Raw genomic sequence first — 22,508 nt, 5'->3', positions numbered from 1 at the left:
AGCCATGCCTTGTGCCTTGTAGAAGTCTATGCTCCATGGATGTGACCACTGCCAAAGTACAACACCAGTACAGAAAGAAGCAACAATTGCATTAAAAGACATGAAGGTAGCTGAAAGAGAGAAGCATCCCTTAGAAAGTCAGGATGGTCTTCAGGGATTGGATCCAGCAAAAATAGATCGCAGAATTACCCGAGGACAGAAGTGGTGAAGCCATTTCATTGCAGATGTCACTTAGTTCTCTGCTGGCTTGAAAAGGATCATCTTAATACGAAGAGTGGTGGCTACAGATAGTTCTGAAAAACAAGGCAGAAGTGAAAGTTCTTTCTGAAGTGAAAGATGTGATTGAACAGATGAGAGGTTTGATTAAAATGTCCCAGATGGTAAAGTGAATATATTTTGATGGTTCAATGTTAAGCTCTTTGGTGAGAATAATATAGTCAAGATGAATTGCCTAGCCTTCAAGAGATTTGATTCAAATATGACATGTAGTTTCTAAGGTACCTACTATTTCTTTTAGCACTAGCCTAGCCTTCAAGAGATTTGATTCCAATATGACATGCACTTTTTAAGGTACTTGCTATTTCTTCTACGAATAAGGTAGTGCAATTAATGTCTGTATTTTTATTTTGGACTTCATAGACACTTGAACTATAAAAGTCATTGATTTGTTTAAATTTTGAAACATGATTTCTTGATCCAACAATACATTGTTTAATCTCTTCCTCTAGTTCTATGGCTAAGTATTTATTTATATTTAATTTAGCAACTCACTTCTTTGGTGGTGATACACAACTGAACCAACATGGCAACTAATTTGCTAACTTAAACATCGTTAGTGAGAATTTGAATTATTATATGGGAAATCCATCCCTGGACCAGAGAGTATGATGGCACTGATCTATATCATTTTATACAACTGCATTTTGAAGATTTTAAGAATTGGAAGTCCTACATTAATTTAGTTATTGATATTTTTAAAACATGTTAACAAATACTATACTATTGATTCCATTTTTAGTAATTATTTTCAGTAATGGTAGACCAGACATCTTAGATCAACCCTCATGCTTAACTAGAAAACAATCTGATTGGAACTGTAGGGGAGGGAAGACTCCCTCTGCCCTCTGAGGGTTTGATAATTAAGTGTATGAAATAAATTGACAGCAGGCAGATTAATAAGAGAAAGATATAAAAATTTATTTTGTGGCCGGGCATGGTGGCTCATGCCTGTAATCCCAGCACTTTGGGAGGCCAAGGCGGGCGGATCACGAGGTCAGGAGATCGAGACCATCCTAGCTAACACAGGGAAACCCCATCTGTACTGAAAATACAAAAAAATTAGCCGGGCTTGGTGGCGGGCGCCTGTAGTCCCAGCTACTTAGGAGGCTGGGGCAGGAGAATGGCCTGAACCCGGGAGGCGGAGCTTGCAGCGAGCCGAGATGGCGTGACTGCACTCCAGCCTGGGAGACACGGCAAGACTCCGTCTCAAAAAAAAAAAAAAAAAAAAAAAATTATTTTGTGCATGGAGGTATCACATGAAAAACAAGTGAATGCCCCCAAACCCAGAGAGATCTAGAAGCTTATATACTGTCTTCATAGGGAAGACAGGAAGAGGGATGTAGGCAATGTAGGGGAGAGGAAATTATTTCTGGGAAAGATGAATGGGCCCTCCAAAGAATAGGTGACTGTCTGTGACAAAGTTTATCTTGCATAGTATCAACTTCCAGTCTCCTCTCCTGTGATACGAGTTAATCTTCCCTAGAATACATACATATATGCTTATAATAAACAACAGAAGGATATATCATAACACTTAAAATTATTACTCTAAGATAAGAGAGGCTATTAGGATGAAGGAGAAAGATTTCTTTGGATATAATTTGATTTGACCTTGGGACTATGTAAAAATATTTTATGTAATGGTAGAACCAAATATTGAAAAGTCCAATCCCTAGACATCAACAGCAAAATGAAGTTAATATTCCCTAAGAATACATACATATATGCTTATAATAAACAACAGAAGGATATATCATAACATTTAAAATTAGTACTCTAAGGTAAGAGAGGCTATTAGGATGAAGGATAAAGATTTCTTTGGGTATAATTTGATTTGACCTTGGGACTATGTAAAAATATTTTATGTAAAGGTAGAACCAAATATTAAAAAGTCCAAGCCCTAGACATCAACAGCAAAATGAAGTAAATGGATCTGTATGTCTAGATCATAACATAAGCGTGCAGGAAGGGATACTCCAAATACTTTGAAAAATAGTCATTTGAACATAAATGAACATTACTAGTGTGGTATATACCCTAAGGCAGTAGTTCTTGAACCTTCTGGTCTCATGACCCGCTTACACTCTTAAAAAGTAATGAAGTGATGCAGATGATCATTTGAGGATGCCTTGGGAATTAGAGTTTGGATACCAGCAATGACAGTCATTAAAATAAAACATGCTCTCCTTAAATAATATTTCAGTGAACAAAACACCAAGGAGTTTTCCAGGGAGCTCTCTTTTGAACCTTGATCTATATAGCATGTTAGGTGGTGGAGCTTTGCAATCCAAAGAATTTGTGTTTCTGTAGGTTATAACTATTGACATTTACCATATTATATAGTAAAACAAAAAAATTTGGTTAATTCATTTAAAAATAACAGCAATAAACCCATTTTATGTTAGCATACATATTTTATGAAAAATAGCTATTTTTTAAAATAAAAAGAGCGACACTGTTTTACATTTTTGTAAATCTCTCTAATGTCTTGTTTAATAAAAGAAAGCTGAATTCTTCTTTCTGCATTCAATCTCTTGCAATATAAATGTCATCTGAAAATAATAATGAAAAAGAAAAATCAGTGTCAGAATTAGTATGAAATAATATTAGCCCACAGACCCACTAAAAGGGTCTCAGGGTTCCCCAGACCACATTTTGAAAATAACTGCAATTGTTGCCATTATAGAAATCACTGTCCTTAGGACAAAAAAAAAGCAAACATTTTTTGAAAATTATTTTCTTAGTAACAATATTGTTGGTGACACTGGTGGGGATGGCTATGGCAGAAGCTGATGCAGATGATAATTTGAGAATGCCTTGGGAATTAGAGTTTGGATTCCCAGCAATGACAGCCACTAAGATGAAATATGCTCTCCTAACATAACATTTTAGTGAACAAAGCACCAAGGAGTTTTCCAGGGAGCTCTCTTTTGAACCTTGATCTGTAGCTTAGTAGGAGGTGGAGTTTTCCCCAGGGTAAATACAATAGAACCTTACAAATGGAAGGTTGGGACCCTCCTGGAGAGCATGATGCTCATCTCAGAGATGTAGGGCACAATGACCTAGAAGACAAATCCTAGACCACAGTGTAAGCTTCTTATTCAGCTCATCATACTGTTTATTCCAATTGATTATCATCATGGATTGCTGGCATTTTACATGCTGAATCTATTCCAATTGACAACTGTAACTATTCTGTTTAACTAAAATTCTCGAGTTAGCAATACTAATTATTAGTGGGGACTCTTTCTTTCAGGCTTTCTTGCCTCTCTCCTGCCCTAACTTACTTTTTATTGCTTCTCCAGACATCTGAGATTATCCTCACCTTCCGTCAGCATGATGTCTTACACTCATTAGGATTTCCTATCCCCCAAAACTTGTAATTGGATCCTCTTCAAGAACTTTGGGTTCTTGGCTAGAAACTAAAAATCTCTACACTATGGTTTATGTTAGATTGTTTTCTGTGTGCACTGATGCACCTGGTTGACTTGTGGGACTTTTAGATGATATTTAGTGACAGACTTAAAACACTGACATTTTTTTCTTTTACTGCTTCCTCTCTCACATATCAAAGAACACTGCTTTTAGAGGATGAGTGCATGTTACTCCTTTCACTGAATGTCCTTTATCCTTCCTAAAAAGTTTTCCTTTTTAAATCTAACTCACTTTTCTTCATGATCAAAAAGCTTCATTCTTCTGTCATAAAAAAAAATTCCCTTACCAAGGTTAATTTACTATATTGTGGGCTGTTAATTTAAATAATGTGTTTAAAGAACAATATTATTTAAAATTTTAGAACGCACACAATGCACTTTTATCCACGTATTATTAAAGTCACAGTAGTGACTTTAACATTCTACATTGAGCTTTTAGGACAATTAATATACTCCACAGCTAATAAATGCATGTAGTTACCATTTTTTTTTTGGACTTTATAATTCTAAATGATGCCTCCCAGTTTTTATTATGTGTATAGCAGTTGTTTGAAAAGAAAATGAAATGGAATTTTAATTTTCTAACACTCTTACTCCAAGAGAACAACAAAATTGCAAAAGTATCATTGATGTTCAGTTTATTATTATTCCATTAACTCCATTAAATGTAATATGAATAATATATTGAGTATATGTATGTATAAAGTGTGTCATTTGGCTCATGGAATATGTAGCTAAAGCATCAAAAGATTGGACCTATCTGTATTCTCCATCTCGCTGCTGAGATGAGCTTCATGAGCACACAATAATGTGGCCACATATAAATACCTTAATATATACAGAATTTCTTGATATTCTACAGTTTATTTTCAAGATGTCAATTTAAAATGCTGGAAAAAATAATTAAATTATGATCAAGCTAAAAAGCATTAAAATTAGTATCTAGAATTGTTTTTTAAAGTCCAGTGTAATATTTAAAATGCTATCTCCAAACTTTTAGTGTAATTATTTATATAGTTCAATATTCTCGAAACACCATTTCACAAGAACCAACTAGTAAACGATACTAGTATGCTTGCGCTATAATGTATTTTAGGTGCAACTCCACATATATATTCACATCACATGTACAAACTTCTAATATTAATTAAGGTAATTGAGATGTAAATTTACAGGTTTTCTTTTTCTTTGAAAAGTGCAGAGACTTTAGAAGTTATAATTACAGGACATCCTAGTTCTATGTAAAACTTGAATTTCTGCATGAATAGGCCATGTCTATACTCTCAGTTTTATATTCTGTATTAATTCTACTATTAAAGCAAACATGATATAAAACATAGCCTTAAGAAATTAACACACGCAAAAAAAAATCCTTTAATATATTAATGGATACTTTTCTTCATTCTAAGCATCTGAAGAAATCCTCTGGGAAACAGTTTGTATCCATGTTTTAGTATAACATATTAAACTAAAATTATTATTTTTAAAGTAGTGTCTAATATGATATGGCTTCCAGAAAGATATAGTCCATACCTATTTAGCTTTGAATGCGAGGCTTTAAGCAAAAATTCAAAGTGCCTCTCCTTTCCATATCTCAAGACCACAGCCTGAAAGACTTTTAATGGGCAATCACTAGTTTTTATCTTGGGAATATGCAAATTAAACAAATTAGGTCACCAATATGTACCTTCACATGCAATTTGAACAAAAGGGAAATACCGCAGTAAGTGGTTAATTGGTGAAATAGTGTATTTTTTTGTTCTTGACTAACAAGATGTTTTTCAGAAGTTTAGTAGCTAAATAGATAAGAAATACATAAACAACTATGTATTGCACCCCCCCCCCCTTTTTTTTTTTAAGACGGAGTTTTGCTCTTGTGGCCCAGGCTGGAGTGCAATGGCGTGATCTCAGCTCACTGCAACCTCCGCCTCCCGGGTTCAAATGATTCTCCTGCCTCAGCCTCCTGAGTAGCTGGGGTTACAGGCATGCGCCACCACGCCTGGCTAATTTTGTAGTTTTAGTAGAGATGGGGTTTCTCCATGTTGGTCAAGCTGGTCTCGAACTCCCGACCTCAGGTGATCTGCCCACCTTGGCCACCCAAAGTGCTGCGATTACAGGTGTGAGCCACTGTGTCCAGCCTGTATTGCCTTTTAATTCTTGTTTTTTACAATGATGGCAATCCATAATGTTATTTAATTGTTTAATCGTTTCATAAGAATGTTATTCTAGTTTTTCCGGTAATTAAAAAGACAGCTCTGGAAACTTTCATAGACTTACCTATAAATCTGTTATTGTTTTGATTTCATATCACTTTTAAAGATTGTGTACATTTTGTTTTGTTTTGTTTTGTTTTTTTTAAGTAATGTGGTCCAGCTAGTCACCCAGGCTGAAATGCAGTGGGGCCATCCTAGCTTACTGCAGCCTTGAACTTCTGGGCTCAAGCTATCTTCCTATTCCAGCCTCTCAAGTAGCTGGGACTATAGACATGAGGCACCTCTCCTAGCTTCACTTTTAAAGGTTTTAATATCTAATCTTTCTCTGGTTTTAGCTTGCTTAATATAAAATTCAATTATATTCTAAAGGAAAAATTTCCTCTACTTTGGGATCTTGGCAGTGATCCTCCTAGCAATGGTGATGGGCAAAACAAAAGGCTTTTGATTTTGTTGAAATGTGTTTGATAGGCTACATTAAAGCCACAGCACAAAGAAACCTTGTAGAGCAAAGGAATAAAGAAATTATTGATGAAACTCTGAATCCTGGAAGGAAACTCAAAGATCATCTTACTAAACCCTACCTTTATTTACATTTGAAGGAATGGAAACCAAGAAGTATTTGTGAAAAGCATGTTGTCACACCAGAACCCAGATCTCTGGGATTCCTGTCCAATGTGTGTGTGTGTGTGTGTGTGTGTGAGAGAGAGAGAGAGAGAGAGAGTGTGTGAGAGTAGGAGAAAAAGCAGGATGAGGGGAAGGAGAAAAGGGAGAGAGAAAGCACAATTCTCTCATTCCATATATGTATTGACTGCCTACTATATGTCAGGGATACACCAATAAATGATATGGATTGTAACACATATTTACTTTTGTAAACGAGCAATTCTATTATAAAAGATAAATATGCTTTTAGTTAGTAAAATGTAGGCAAAAATGCTTAAGATGTTTTAAGTAGACATAAGTAGTTAGTAAATAGAGCATATGTTGTTAAATATAGATATAAGGGATGGAAGGGTCAAAAGATACCTAATGTTCATGATGCACAAAATATACAAAAGGAGCCACACATTCAGAATTCACAGATACATGAGACATGGAAGCACTGACTCATTATTCATGAGGCCTTGAGTCAGCCACACATTGGAGACACCATAAGTTCTCTACTTCAGAAACAAAAATAAAATCCATGGCTGTTCAACCAACTAATTCGTTGGGTCCAGGCATATATATCTCTGTGTCTATCCTACAGGCTGATTCAGCAATGTAAGAGAGATCAGATATATGGAAACTGCTCACACTTGATTCAGATAGAGTGGTTCTTCCAATGCACTTACACACTAAACCGTTAACTTGCTCTTCTTTTTCCCCTTGCTACTTGCTATGTTTTTTAATGAAGCTGTGATTTGAGCATTTCACTGCATAGTCTGCAAACCTATCTGTGCTGTGTCCTGTGGGAGAGCTTGCATGGGACTATACTTGGAGCCTACCAGGGCATCAAGGTAATTTCTCACATGGTACCAATAACGATCCTCTATCGTAACAAAAATGTGGAAGAGTCACCTTTAGACAGCAACTTGCAGGAAGTGAGGGAAAAATGATGGAGGTGTGTTCCAGTTAGAGGTAAAATAATGTAGAGGGGCTTACAGGGACACAATGCTCAGCAGTTTGAGGAACATCAAGGGGGCCAGGGTAGCTAGAGTAGAGGAAACGAGTGAGACAGCCCTAGGAGATGAGGCCAAATACATCACTGGGGCCAGAGTATGCAAAACCTCATAGGGCAAGGTAAGGGCTTTGGAAGTTTCTGAGTCAAGGAGCAGGTGATCTGACCGAAACTTTTAGAAGGCTATCAGGATGCTGAGGGGAGCAGAGACTGGAGAGGCACAGAGATAGGAGCAGGTACACCAGGTAGAAGCTATGTAATAACCAGGACAGAGGAGGTGGGTGTAGAGTAGGTCAGCACTGGCAATGGAAAGTAAAGGGCTCCCAGTATGGATTATTTATCCCTAGATTACTGCCAAAGGAGTGCTCTTTCCTAGTCTTATTACTCTGTTCATTTCTGCCCAATCAAAACCTCCAAATGTCACTTTTTTTGTTGTTAAAAACACTTTTCTTTTTTTTTTTTTTTGAGATGAATCTCGCTCTGTTGCCCAGGCTGGAGTGCAGTGGCGCAATCTTGGCTCACTGCAAGTTCCGCCTCCCAGGTTCACGCCATTCTCCTGCCTCAGCCTCCCGAGTAGCTGGGACTACAGGTGCCCACCACCACACCTGGCTAATTTTTTGTATTTTTAGTAGAGACAGGCTTTCACTGTGTTAGCCAGGATGGTCTCGATCTCCTGACCTCGTGATCCGCCTGCCTCGGCCTCCCAAAGCATTGGGATTACAGGCGTGAGCCACCGCGCCCAGCAAAAACACTTTTCAAAACAATGCTTCCCTTTCCACACAAATAAATCTAAACTAATAAGCCTGGGCATTGTGTTTCTTGAGTCCTGGAAGATGGTATCTGTTTTGTTGAAGAATTTGCCCATTCTGTCCCGTCTCTCTGACTTAGGACACACCACACCAAATCCTGATATATAAATTGTATATATCATTAAGGCTTTTTTAGTTGTCCTTTAGGATGTATGTCCTTTAGGACAGTGACCATGTTCTTTTGTATTGACTGTTTCTCCAAGGACACATTCAATGATAATCAATGTGGAGGACTTCCGAGTTAATGACCCTTTGCCATCACAGGCTGTCTACTTCTTCTCAGCATTAAGACCCTCTGCTTATTCACATGGCCACAGCTCTAGAGGGAAGAAAAGAAGTTTAGAAATACCCAACCAGGCACATGGACAAATTGGCCTACGTAGGCCTTCCTCCATGCCTCCCCTTCCCCCACACCCACATTTATTTTCATTCCTTTCCTTCTAGTCTGGCACAATATGTCAGTAAAAAGGACACAAGACTAGAAAGCAAATTCTGAGATTTGGAGAATCTGTCTCAGAATAAGCAGTTGCAATATGCCTTATCTTTCCCAGAATATGTTCTTGCTCCACATCTAGCAATAAAGTTCCAAGAAGGGGAATTCATCAACATCTCTCTGACTGATTTAACAGAGTGAAGACATATCTGTTTAAGAGGTATTGCTGGTAGCCAGATGAGAGAAGCTATTGAGACATCTGCAGTGAGGTACCTGTTGCAAAGCCCCACCCAGAAGGGGGTGTGGGGAACTCATTCCTCCTTTGGGATCAGCATGGTTCTGTATTACATTTTTAGAAGAGTTGAGTTTCCATGTATTCTTAAGGTCTAGGATATACAGGAGCTCCGGTATCACAGTGGACCCCACAGAAGTGGCCAACTACTTACATTTCAATATCCTTCTCTGCTTTTCTGTTTATCAGACCAAAGCTGAATGTGAATCTGATGGCTGCTGCTTTAGTTCAAAGCCAATGGAGTGCTATACCTACAGAAGCAGAACTTTAATAAACTGGCCTGAGCAATAGCAAATGGGGAGGACTTCTGAGTTAATGATCCTTTGCCATCGCAGGCTGTCCACCTTTTCTCAGTAATAAGACCCTCTGCTTATTCACATGTCCACAGGTAACCTCTAGAGGGAAGAAAAGAAGTTTAGAGATACCAAACCAGGTGCATGGACAAATTGGCCTACCTAGGGCAGATGCCTCAAGTATTTTTCTTCTGCAACTGATTATCAGCACTGCAGACTATTTCTGGGGACATTCTGGCATTATTAGAAGCCCTCCAGCCACTCTCAGCTTGGACATGTCCTCTGTGTAGTTTCTGCAATGAAAGTAATTAATGTCATTGTTCTCGTAGAGCAGTACTGGTTCTTAGGGAGCATTCTGGAAATTAAATAAGTTGGGTTTTTATTGTTGTTGCTGGTTGTTTTTTTTTTTTTTTTTTTGCTGTCCCGGTGATTGGGAAAGGGCACACTACTGACATTTAGGGAAGGACTAGGGATGCTAGATGTCCTGTGAAGAAGCCTCAACTCATGCATGACTTCCAGGTATCTCAAAATCAATCTGAAGGTGAAAAACCTGATTATTTGAGGCTAAAACAGAATTCCTTTTACATATAAGCATGAAATGTCTGTGTGTGTGCATAGTTTAATGTGCACTGAATTTTTCAAGAATGCAATCACTTTACAAATTAAGAGAAGACTGTATTTTATTGTGTTCAAATGTCACTCCGCATTACTGGCCTTTTCAAAAAGAAAAAATCACATTACTGAGAGTAATGTCCCTTGTGGTATTTGAGTTACCTGAGTCAGTTGGTTTGGTCCTTGTTGCATTCAGGATAGTTCCATACAGAGCTAGAACATCCAACTACTTCATTTTGTTTTCTAGTATAGGGCCCAAGCATTTATAGCTTGAAAGTATCATCTTTATTATTAAAATACCATCCCTTATTTAGCCTTTAAATCATATTAAGTTGCTTTAGCAATTTTTGAAAAATTAAGTCAAATAGTATTACCTAAGAATTTAATTTCAGGCTGTAAAAAGGACCATAAAAATATTAGACATAAAAAGGGAGCCTAGGCCTGACAGGTGTGAGAACCACTGCTTTTTATATATTCTCATTTGTAAGCCCTGTTTAATGAGCTACACAAGCACCAACCTCACAGAAGGTCAATAAATACAGGTCACAACCCTCACTGCTACTCCAAATGGTTGCACCAGGACCTGACTATATGATTTCAAAGCCTGAGTTGCTGCCCTTGTGCCTTGGGATTTTAAGGCTCTTCCCAAATTAATATGCTTAGAATCCCAGTGTTTTCTTACAGCTTTTCTTAATTTCTCCATCAAAAATAATTCCTTTTCTCTAGTATAATTACAGAACTATGGCTGAGGCACTTCTTTTATTTTTCCTTATATCAGTGGGACTTCTTACTGTCAGGGGATGAGGTTATTTGTTCTCACAGTCTATCCCCATTGTTCTTTCCATTTTCTGACCCTCAATAAAACCTTGTTAAGTTTCATCACTCATATTTACCAACCCCCTAGAGATACTTATGTGTGTGTTCAACTCTGGAAATTGATAGAAATTTTTTTTTCCTTCATAGATGGAATCTTGCTCTGTCACCCAGGCTGGAGTGCAGTGGCGCAATCTTGGCTCACTGCAACCTCCACCTCCTGGGTTCAAGTGATTCTCCTGCCTCAGCCTCCCGAGTAGCTGGGATTATAGGTGCACGCCACCATGCCTGGCTAATTTTTGTATTTTTAGTAGAAATGGGGTTTCACCATGTTGGCCAGGCTGGTCTTGAACTCCTGACCTCAGGTGATCCACCCACCTCAGCCTCCCACAGTGCTGGGATTACAGGCATGAGCCGTCGCACCTGGACAGACATTTTTATCATTATTCAAGTATGGAAAAATTTTCTCCTGTTTTTTAGTACCACGCATCTGCTTTACCTCATGCAGTCTCCCAACCTTTATGATTTGGTGACAGTATCAGAAAATGAGAGGCTCTGAAATACAAGTTAAAAGGAATTGGGAAATGAATAAATTGGCCATCTGCAGAAGTAACAGATATTTGAGATGGTTTAGAAATGGATGGATGATTAAATTCACACCATGTTTTCCACATCACGTAATAGGAAATGGACCTCAGATAAGTTGTGATCACACTAATTTAACATGCCCTTTATCAGGCAATGTTTGCTGTAATGAAATAAACAAAAAATAAAAATAAAAATAAATAAAAAAGGAGCATGTCCAGTACTATGTCATAACTGAAGAATGGTAGACTGCATGAAATCTAGAAATGAGTGAAAAAGAATTCGGCTTTGTCAGTATGTTTCTTGCAATCTCCATGGAAGGGAGTGCTCTGTTTCCAATGGGGAAAATATAAATTTTTCTAGTCTGGCCAAAGACCATTTATTCAGGTAAATAGTTGTTTTTTCAAGACATAGCTGTAAAAAAAAAAAAAAAAAAAACTCCTTTAGGACCAGATTCTCTCATATAATTCTATGTTCCAATCTGTTCCTTTTTGCCCTATAAATTGTTCTTCAGAAAAAAAAAAAAAAATACATATATATATACACATAGACAAAAAGTTATTTGGGGCAAAACATGAATCATGTGCTTTCTTGAAGCTACCATATAAAAGTTCCAGTGTAAAGCACTAACATGACATCCTGGTTTGGATTAGCTCTAATCAATTCCCCAAGGCTGATTAGCAATGTCATAAATTAATCAAGATTGTTTCAGCAACAGAGGGTACCATGCTTGGCTACCAGGTGCAAATAACTTAAAATATCTGTCTTTGAGTCCTTATTTCTCTTTATCTCTCTGTTTTAGAAATTTTAACCTTCTTAATAACTGAGAGTAATGGGCCTGATATGTGAACTTTGTAAAGAAGTGTTCAATTTTTTTCTGAATGCTTCTCTCCATTCTCCACACAGATTTTAGCCACCCCACACACAGTATTCTTCTAGACATCTTCTTCCCTGCTGACAAATCCAAGTTATTCAAGTAGTCCCTGATGGCCCAAACTTCATATAGACATATAGATGCAGAAATATAGACATCTATCTATATTCTCTGTATGTTTAATAAGGAGTCACTTCACTATTCTTTATTCTGGCCTGGAGAATGTGTTTAGGTATCTTAATCCTTCTAAATCCCCTTCTCACTTTCTCTTCTGGATTTTAACTACAGATTCCTCCATTCCATAAAACAAACCAATATCAGAATTTCCTGCTGATTATCTGTATTAATGGAGAGGCTCAAAGGCACCTGTGCTATGAAAAGTTGTGATGAAAAAACTCAAATATATGATGAATTTACTGTCCTCAAGTATTTTGGTGTGAAATGGTGGGAGGAGAGGAGATACATAAATGCAAAAAGTATAATCTCCATTCTAACAGAGAGAGGAGTGTACACATACACACATACATAACATATATACAAAATACACATATACATACACACACACAGCCTCCAGAGAGATGTTACAAAGATTTTGTGGGAAGTTAAGTAGAGATTTATAAGAGCTAGAGGAGCTAAAGGAAGACAGAGCTCAGCTAGGCTCTAATAGAGAGGGCTTCAGAGAGTGAGACTTGTGTGAACTTTGGAGAATAAGTTAGGATTTAGATAGATGGAGAAGCAGGGAGAAAGAACATTTAATTAAATGGATTTCATGAAGTCTGAATTGTATCAATTCTGTGCCAAATGCAGATTCAATACATCAAATAATGTAAAGAAACCAACTGTAATGAAGCACTATCAAGATCCTCCAAGCACTTCCTAGGAATCAGGATTTTTGGTCTAGGGTCTTTAGTCTACAGATTGAGAAGCAAGGGTACCTGGAGATTGGTTGCTGACTCTTAATTTTAGCCAAAATTTTGAGCTTTCTGAATCCATGGGCCTTCTTAATGCTCTCTGTGAATCTTCTTTTTCTCTTCCTTAAGAGAGAAGGAATGAATAATATTTAGAAAATGAATAATATTTACAGAAACACTATTAAGTTTGAGTTTCTCACCTATAAGTTTTCCTTTATGACAAACTATGTGATGCTTCTAACTTGTTTTTACACAGGGGGTTTTTTCCTATTATATTTTCCAGTATAGTATTTGATACATACATTTAATATATGTAACATATATTTAAAGTGTAAATCAGGCTGGGCATGGTGGCTCATGCCTGTAACACTAGCACTTTGGGAGGCCGAGGTGGGCGGATCATGAGGTCAGGAGTTTGAGACCAGCCTGGCCAACATGGTGAAACCCCATCTCTACTAAAGATACAAAAAATTAGCTGGGCGTGGTGGTGGGCTCCTGTAAACCCAGCTACTTAGGAGGCTGAGGCAGGAGAATCGCTTAAACCTGGGAGGCGAGGGTTGTAGTGAGCTGAGATCGCGCCATTGCACTCCAGCGTGGGCGACACGGTGACTCCATCTCAAAAAAATAAAAATAAAAATAAAGTTTAAATCAAATTATATCAAAACCCATGATAAAACCTCTAACCCAAAACTGGAATATTGATGACAACTTGTATTTACCTCTGTGTTTTTCCCCATCCCATGTCTTGCCTTTATCACTAAGATAGCCACTGCCAGGTATTTTACAAACTCTCTTCAAAGTTTTCATTATCACACACTTTTGTATACTTATTCTGTATAAGCACTTCTATATACACTTCAACAATGTATAATTTGGTTTTATTTCATTTTATTTATTTATTTTAAGAGGTAGTGTCTCACCATGTTGCCCAGGCTGGTCTTGAACTCCTGAGCTTAAGCAATCCTCCCATCTCAGCCTCCCAAAGTGCTAGGATTACAGGCATGAGCCACCATGCCCAGCCATGGTTTTACTTCTGAGTTTGAAAAAAATGTTATTATATATGAACCTTCTGAGACTTATGTTTCTAAAATTCAACCAGGTACTGTGTGTACCTCAATAAATGCATTATTTTGACCATGAACATGTAGTTGCCTCTAGTATCTTTATCTATTAAAAATAGCATTTTTTCCATTCTCATATGTCTCCTGTTGCATGTGCGCAAAATATTCTCTCATGTAAACAGCTAGGAATCAAATAGTTGGGTCACTGGAGTACACTTACTGGATAAAAAATATTATCAAAAACCTTCAGCAAATACAATTTGATGTGGAAGAGTTCCCACACTGATTCTAGGCAAAGACCAAAATACTTTTAAATATGCCACTCCTAAGTGTTTAAAATGAAGACACTCATTTTGATTTCCTGAGTTGGGGGTGGGGGAAAACAATGGAGAACAGGCCTTCTCCTCCTCTATTTTTTTTTCTTTTAAAATTTCTTCCAATTACTAGAGATACAGTAAATGCAAGTGACATAGATAAGAAAACATGGAGCAGACCCTAACAGAAAAAGTAGGGATTAGAAACTATGTTCATAAATAGGAATTCCACACAAGAGAATTATGGGAATGAGTAAAACAGCAAGATTCCTCCAAAAAACCCGCACTGCCAAGAATTTTCCCAATTAGAACACTCACCAGAGAAAACGGTGGCCAAGTTTCAAACTGCCCGCGCAGTGTCGGGATTGGCCATTGACATCAACTCGGCCCGATTGACGTGTACGGTGCTGTACACTGGGTTCAAACTTTTTTCTACTGCCTTTCTATCTTAATATTTAGCAAATCCAAACTGGGGACAAGGGAGGAGAAACAGCACCACTCTCAAAACAAACAAGTTAAGTCGACTTGTACGTTTCTGTGTGTGCCAACTGCTTCATTACTAAAGTACACATGAAGTTTAGGGACAGAGCGCCGGAAGCACTGTGGATATTTTACCAGTTGACACTTAAATATTTTATTTTCTTTGGGGTCAACAGGTATTGAATTTTCCCTTTACTAGGTTTGTCTGATGATAAACCTGATCCTTCTTCAGATATAAAATTGTCTCATGCGTTGCTGCAACACGCAGTACACTGCAGTGCTAATTAATTTCTTTTCTTTTTCTTTCTTTTTTGAGACAGAGTTTCGCTCTTATTGCCCAGGCTGGAGTGCAATGGCCCGATCTCGGCTCACTGCAACCTCCGTTTCCCGGGTTCAAGCGATTCTCCTGCCTCAGCTTCCCGAGTAGCTGGGATTACAGGCGTCCGCCACCACGCCCAGCTAATTGTTTTGTATTTTTAGTAGAGACGGGGTTTCACCATGTTGGCCAGGTTCTCTCGAACTTCTAACCTCAGGTGAGCCACCCGCTTCGGCTTCCCAAAGTGCTGGGATTAGAGGCTTGAACCAAAACTAGTTTCTAACAAGGCTAAAGTAAGGAATCTTGGAAATCGTCTTTCTAGTAAGTAAGAAATACCTGCTGTAAGAACAGTGAGTGCCAGTTCTCTTTAGGAAGACTGAGTGGCTCTGAAAAGAGCCTTTGGGGTGTGGGCCGAGACTGACCGAACGTTCCGCGGTGGGCGGGCTCACTTGGAACTGGTGTACTTGGTGACGGCCTTTGTGCCCTCCGACACCGCGTGCTTGGCCAGCTCCCCGGGGAGCAGCAGGCGCACGGCCGTCTGGATCTCCCTGGAGGTGATGGTCGAGCGCTTGTTGTAATGCGCCAGGCGGGAAGCCTCGCCCGCGATGCGCTCGAAGATGTCATTGACGAAGGAGTTCATGATGCCCATTGCCTTGGACGAGATACCGGTGTCGGGGTGGACCTGCTTCAGCACCTTGTACACGTACACGGAGTAGCTCTCCTTGCGGCTGCGTTTGCGCTTCTTGCCGTCCTTCTTCTGGGCCTTTGTCACTGCCTTCTTGGAGCCTTTCTTCGGGGCAGGAGCCGACTTTGAGGGCTCAGGCATGGCTGGAAGTAACTGCCGGAAAATTGGAGGAAAAAACAGGAAGAAAGACGATAGCTCTGTCAACCTACCGCTTATTCACTGCTTCTTAACGCAAATGGGGCAGAGAATGAAGTTGTGCGTTTAACTAGTGGTGAGTCCTGGAAACGTATATTAACTTTGTCCAATCAAAATAAGTGTTTTTCAAAACCGCAATCCCATTGGTTAAAGAGAAACTGTAATGTTAGCCAATAGCACAGCTTAGTTTTCGTGCCTGTGTTGACTATAAGTACCGGAGCTTTAGCATTACGTCAGTCTCAGAAACGCTACTGACTGAATTTTTTTCGTCATGTCGGGACGTGGCAAGCAGGGCGGCAAAACTCGCGCCAAGGCTAAGACCCGCTCTTCTAGGGCGGGTCTTCAGTTCCCAGTGGGCCGAGTGCACCGACTGCTCCGCAAGGGCAACTATGCTGAGCGGGTCGGTGCCGGAGCGCCGGTGTACCTGGCGGCGGTGCTGGAGTACCTGACTGCCGAGATCCTGGAGCTGGCGGGCAACGCTGCCCGCGACAACAAGAAGACCCGCATCATCCCGCGCCACTTGCAGCTGGCCATCCGCAACGACGAGGAGCTCAACAAGCTGCTTGGTAAAGTGACCATCGCCCAGGGTGGTGTCCTACCCAATATCCAGGCCGTACTGCTGCCTAAGAAAACTGAGAGCCACCACAAGGCCAAGGGCAAGTAGCGGGTCTGGAGCAGTTCATTACTCATACCTCGGTCCAAACCAAAAAGGTTCTTTTCAGAGCCACCTACTTTTTCACCAAGTAGAGCTGTGTTCAACAGTTTTATCCGATAGTCGAGTCATTTTGCAGTGGCACTGGAATGCTGTATAGAGATGAAGCAAAACCAAATGGCTTTTACACCACATTGTTTCGAGATAGAAAGTAGACATTGAAATGTTCACGGTATATATAGAAATTTAGGTGCGGCAGCTCGCGCCTGCAATACAGCTGAAACAATAAGAAAAGTGAGGCAAGAGAATAACAAAGGGAGCTGAAAGTTGGTTAGAGGGCAGAATAAGTAAAAGCAAAGGGCAGAACTAAGGTAGATGGGCGGGTGAACAAGAAGCGAGATAACAAGCAGTGAACCTTTTGCAGCCGAAACAAAAGAGATAATGTGAGCAAGGACCTCGTGGCCGGCAAGATCTGGAACAAACCAGTTTAAGAGGCAGCTTTTCAGAGATGGGCATGCGTATTAGGAAAAGTATCCTTATAAAAGCCGGTATGATAATCAGCTACTTAAGGTTCATGCATATGGGCTACATATCATGCATATATCTAAGATTATGAGATAGAGGCACAAGCCACAGAGGACAAAGTAAGCAACAAACCTATCAATAAAAGGGCAGATGCTGGCTATAGATTAGGCAGCACTGGGAACAGAAAAAACACACACACACGCACACACATAAAATGACTCAAACTACAGCAAGCTGACGCTGATCTCATCTCGCAGAGGTCAGTCCGCTCTCCCCCCTCCCCGAGAGTGTAATACTCTGCTTACTAAACTTTTGCTGCTTTGCTTTGCTATCTGTGTGTGTGTCGTCCAATTTGTACCGGGCACCAAGAGCCTGGAACTGCTTGGCACCATCCGGTAACACAACCGCTTTGGGAAGCCGAGGCGGAAGGACCGCTAGAGCCTTGGAGTTCGAAGCCAGCCTGATCTTTACAAAAGTAAAATAACTAACCGTGCCTGGCGTCTCATAGCCTGTAGTCCTAGCTACTCGGGAGGCTGAGACCAGAAGGATCACTTGAGCCCAGGAGTTCGAGGCTGCAATGAGCTATGATTGCACCACTGCAGTCCAGCTTGTGTGACAGAGCAAGAGTGTTTCAAATGAACCTAGTGTCAGATACTTTCTGTATTACAGAGAACTGAAAGCTAGCTAAATAATACTTTTCAGTGTACCTGGGTTCCAGAGATAAAACTGGTAAACTAACCTTTGCTCCTTGCTTGGGCTTTCAGTTTATGCTTCATAAGACCATGGAAGCAAATTTTGGGTATCTGACCCTTCTGCAGAATTTAGGACCTCCTGTGTGTTTGGCCTACCTATTCGAGTTCAATTGAATCTTTCCGAGCATCTATGGTGTGCCATGCACTCTCCTAAATGGGAATACAATATTAATCCAGATACATAAAGTCTATATCCAAAAGGAGCTTCAAGTTGGCTTGGGCAAAGAATATATGTCATAATGGACTGTTTATATAAATGATGGGAAAGGGTTGGGGTTAGGGTGTGAGATTACTTTAGAACGTGTTATTTAAAAACAGTATGAATGAAGGACATTGTAAGTCAGGTTTTTTATTATATCATGGTCATATAGTCCTGTTCTCCTGTCAGTTTTTCCTGCTTTCTTTCACCAAGATCACTCCTTTCCTTCTCAGATCACCAAGTCCTCCTAGCTAGAGAGGGCCTTCTATTCCTCTCCACCTAAACTTATATAAGCCACTGTTTTCCTCATAAAGACATGTTAATGAAAATGAATTTCTACAAGATCTCTAGTCCATTGAAATACATTAATTTTTGAGTCTTTTCACACATTTTTATTTCCTAGATTTAAGTCTTAATTGCAATCACATACAACTAGTATTTCTTGGAATAAAACAGCAATCACAAAAATCATAAATATTACATTGTTTAAAAAAATTTATGATTATTTGATGTTGAGGACTCCATCCTGATTTCAATGAATTCATTTGTTCCCTTTTAAAATGTCATCTGCGTTATTTATGTGTATAAATTCTCAATAATTGTTTCTGTTACAACCATCAATATAAAGTAAATGATACAGCTCCATAGAAAGCCTATAAGATTTTTGAAATTAAAATAAGTTTTTAAATAAAATATGCTGTTATGATCATTGAAGTTGATGATAAATTATTCCATTGTTTCTGTTTCTCCCAAGAACCACCATCTAATCATGAAAGCTAGCTAAGTAATATTTTTCAGAGTTCGTGAGTTCCAGAAGTAAAATTCTTTAAGCTAAACAGCTTGTAAAGTAACTTTTGCTTTACAATTATTATAATTTTTGGTGTTATTTATGCAAACTCAAATCAATGTACTCATAATCAAAACACTGACAAATGCAAACTTATGTATTAAGCAAAATAAAATATACAAGTGTGATATATCATTGTTTATAATTCCACATACACGTGTAAAGGAAAATGGAGGAGCTGTTAAATGAGTAGCTTCAAAGTAAGTAAACGAGGAGGCAACCTAAAGATCAGAGGGATCCAACGGGCAAGGAGCAATTAGGAAGATTTATAGTGCCTTATCACTTCATGGTGTTATATCATCTGTGAAATATTGAACTAAATGACTGTCCTTACTGATTTGATGCCCTCTGAAGGTTTGTTGAAGAATCAGACATGAGGTAGATTAATAGAAAAAAAGGCAGACAAATTTACAATGTGCATGGGGAGACTCAGAGTGATTGCCCACCCCAGAACGTGGTTCAGAAGTTTATATACCATCCTTGAAAAACAGTTTGAGGGAGGGAGAAGAGGAATTCATTTGAGGGGATTACTAGGAAGAATGAATGGATCAGGGAAAAGAAATTAAACTTGTACCTTATCTTGTGAAATGAGCTGTTCAGGTATGATTACATTCGTCTTACAGGGACTGATTTTTGGTGAGTCCAGATAACAGGCAGACAAAGGTTGGGGAGCGGGAGAAGGTCAAAGAGACTTTGAGGCTTCTGCAGTTCAGCTTGTCACCATGTCAAAGTTTGGGGTATTGGTTTCTGAGCCCCAACATTGACAACATGTACTAAAATATTTGTTATTTAACTAATGTGTTATACATAATTAGATTAATTTACGATTTATTAACATATTTAAAGTATAATATAAACATAAAATATTTGTAAATTAGTTGTAAAGAAAAAAATACTTATATTAAATAGAGGTTGGCTTTCTCCTTGATATTTTGTGTACATTATCTCCATTTTTTTTTTAATTTTTTTTTATTTTTTAGATGAAGGTCTTGTGATGTTGCCCAGGCTGATCTCTGACTCCTGAGCTTGCGCAATCCTCCCACTCCTGAACTCTTGCAATCCCCCCACCTCAGCCTCCAGAGTAGCTGGGACTACAGGCAGGCCACTGAGACTGGCCTCCATTAATTCTTACAGTACCTCAAAGAGGTAAATACTGTGGGGGCTAAGGGAAGTTTCACAGATAATCAACTGACAAAAGGCAGAATAATGGGAGAAATGGCATAGAAATTTAATAATGTGCATGAGGGAGAATTACAAAGTGATTACCCCAGTCCCTAAAGGGGTAAGGGGTACAGAAGCTTATGTAACTTTTTTCATAGGGGAAGGAGGAGATGGGAAAGGTAGACAATTCCTTTGAGTGGCAATAAAGGATTGTTATGGAGAATAAATGGACCACAGAAAGAAATTAGCTTGTAAATAATTGTCTTCATAATTTATTTATTTATTTTGAGATGGGGTCTTACTCCATCACCCAGGCTGTCACCCAGGCTGGAGTGCAGTGGCACAGTCTCCACTCACTGCAACCTCCACCTCTGGGATTCAAGTGATCCTCCTACCTCAGGCTCCCTAGTAGCTGCGACCACAGGCATGCACCACTACACCTGGCTAATTTTTTTTTTTTTGAGACAGAGTTTCACCTTGGCGCCCAGGTTGGAGTGCAATGGTGCAATCTCGGCTCACTGCAACGTCCGCCTCCCAGGTTCAAGTGATTCTCCTGCCTCAGCCTCCCAAGTAGCTGGGATTACAGGCATGCGACACCACCTGGCTAATTTTTTGTATATTTTGTAGAAACGGGGATTCGCCATGTTGGCCAGGCTGGTCTCGAACTCTTGAGCTCAAGGGATCCACCTGCCTCGACCTCCCACAGTGCTGGGATTGCAGGGAGGAGCCACAGCACCTAGTATGTCTTGGTAATTTAAATAAGACCGAGAGGCAGACATTATCTTGAAAAATCCATATTCAGTCTTCTTTTCTGCAATAATGAAATAACAGGGAGGGGATAGAAGGCAATTCTGTTAGTTTTGGTAAGAAATTTTCTTGGTCCGATTAGGAAATGTCAGAGTCCCTTCGCATGTATGGGAAAGAGAAGACGAGGTTAGAGGGGCTTTGATTCTGAAGCTTATTTCTGAGGCCTTTCAATGTTCAAAAGCTCTCAGCATCCCCAAGAACCACATTTTGGGGAATCATTCTGCACCCCAACAGTACCGTCACTATCCTATTCTAACTTTGTAGATGAGCAAAGATTTAAAAACAATAAACAAGTCACCTCGTGTCTGATCGTAACAAGTCAGCTCGAGTCTGAGAGGTAAACATTTAATCTAAAACCAAAGTTTTCTAATTCCAGAGTTTCAGCTCTTAACTACTTTCTAAAGAAAGAATTGAATACTAAGAGATTATATTAGAATAGTTATAGGAGTTTTATAATTTGCATTGATGTTAAAATAATTTCAGAGTGGCCGGGCGCAGTGGCTCAAGCCTGTAATCCCAGCACTTTGGGAGGCCGAGGCATGTGGATCACGAGGTCAGGAGTTGGAGACTAGCCTGGCCAACATGGTGAAACCCCGTCTCTACTAAAGATACAAAAAAATTAGCTGGGCATGGTGGTAAGTGCCTGTAATCCCAGCTACTCGGGGGAGGCTGAGGTGGGAGAGAGAATAGCTTGAACCCGGGAGGTGGAGGTTGCAGTGAGCCAAGATCGGGCCATTGCACTCCAGCCTGAGTGAAAGGGCGAGACTCCGTCTCCACACACACACACAAAATTCAGAGTATAACCCTGTATTTATTAATAAGAAAGAAAATCAAATATACGGAATCAAAGTTGCTCCATAATGGTTGATAACAAATCTTTAGTTGGGTCATATAAAAGTGTCTTTTTAAAATCCTACAAGCGTCCAAGCGAAGCAGCTCACGCTTGTAATCCCAGCACGTTGCGAGGCTGAGGCGAGCGGATCACGATGTCAAGAGATGAAGAGCATCCTGTCCAACATGGTGAAACCTGGTCTCTACTAAAAATACAAAAAATTAGCTGGGCGTGGTGGCGCATGCCTGTAGTCCGCGCTAATCCGGAGGTTGAGACGTGAGAATCCCTTGAACCCGGGAGGCGGAGGTTGCAGTGAGCCAAGATTGCACCACTGCACTCCAGCCTGACGACAGAGCGAGACTCCATCCAAAAAAAAAAAAAAAAAAAAAAAACCCACACACAAAATCTACAAACACCAATTTTCTAGTTATAAGAACTTGTTTTAAGGATTTTAATTACATTCCAATTAAGTCC

At 39.5% G+C, this 22,508-nt stretch overlaps 3 protein-coding genes across 3 annotated transcripts in view; 2 read left to right on the top strand and 1 right to left on the bottom strand.

Moving 5' to 3' along the window:
* Positions 1–22,508, top strand: part of LOC100462574 (histone H3.1) — a 41,458-nt gene that overhangs the window by 17,752 nt on the left and 1,198 nt on the right. The window lies entirely within an intron of this gene.
* On the bottom strand, positions 15,715–16,205 carry LOC100460500 (histone H2B type 1-N). Its single transcript, XM_024248184.3, has one exon. It carries the CDS (start codon positions 16,203–16,205, stop codon positions 15,825–15,827), a length of 381 nt encoding a protein of 126 aa, XP_024103952.1. The 3' UTR covers positions 15,715–15,824.
* Positions 16,531–19,080, top strand: LOC103890842 (histone H2A type 1). The gene has a single exon (XM_009241539.4). It carries the CDS (start codon positions 16,531–16,533, stop codon positions 16,921–16,923), a length of 393 nt encoding a protein of 130 aa, XP_009239814.1. The 3' UTR covers positions 16,924–19,080.

The sequence above is a fragment of the Pongo abelii genome, chromosome 5 (assembly GCF_028885655.2).
Source record: "Pongo abelii isolate AG06213 chromosome 5, NHGRI_mPonAbe1-v2.0_pri, whole genome shotgun sequence".
Lineage (NCBI taxonomy): Eukaryota > Metazoa > Chordata > Mammalia > Primates > Hominidae > Pongo > Pongo abelii.
This window is presented reverse-complemented; position numbering and strand designations above follow the sequence as displayed.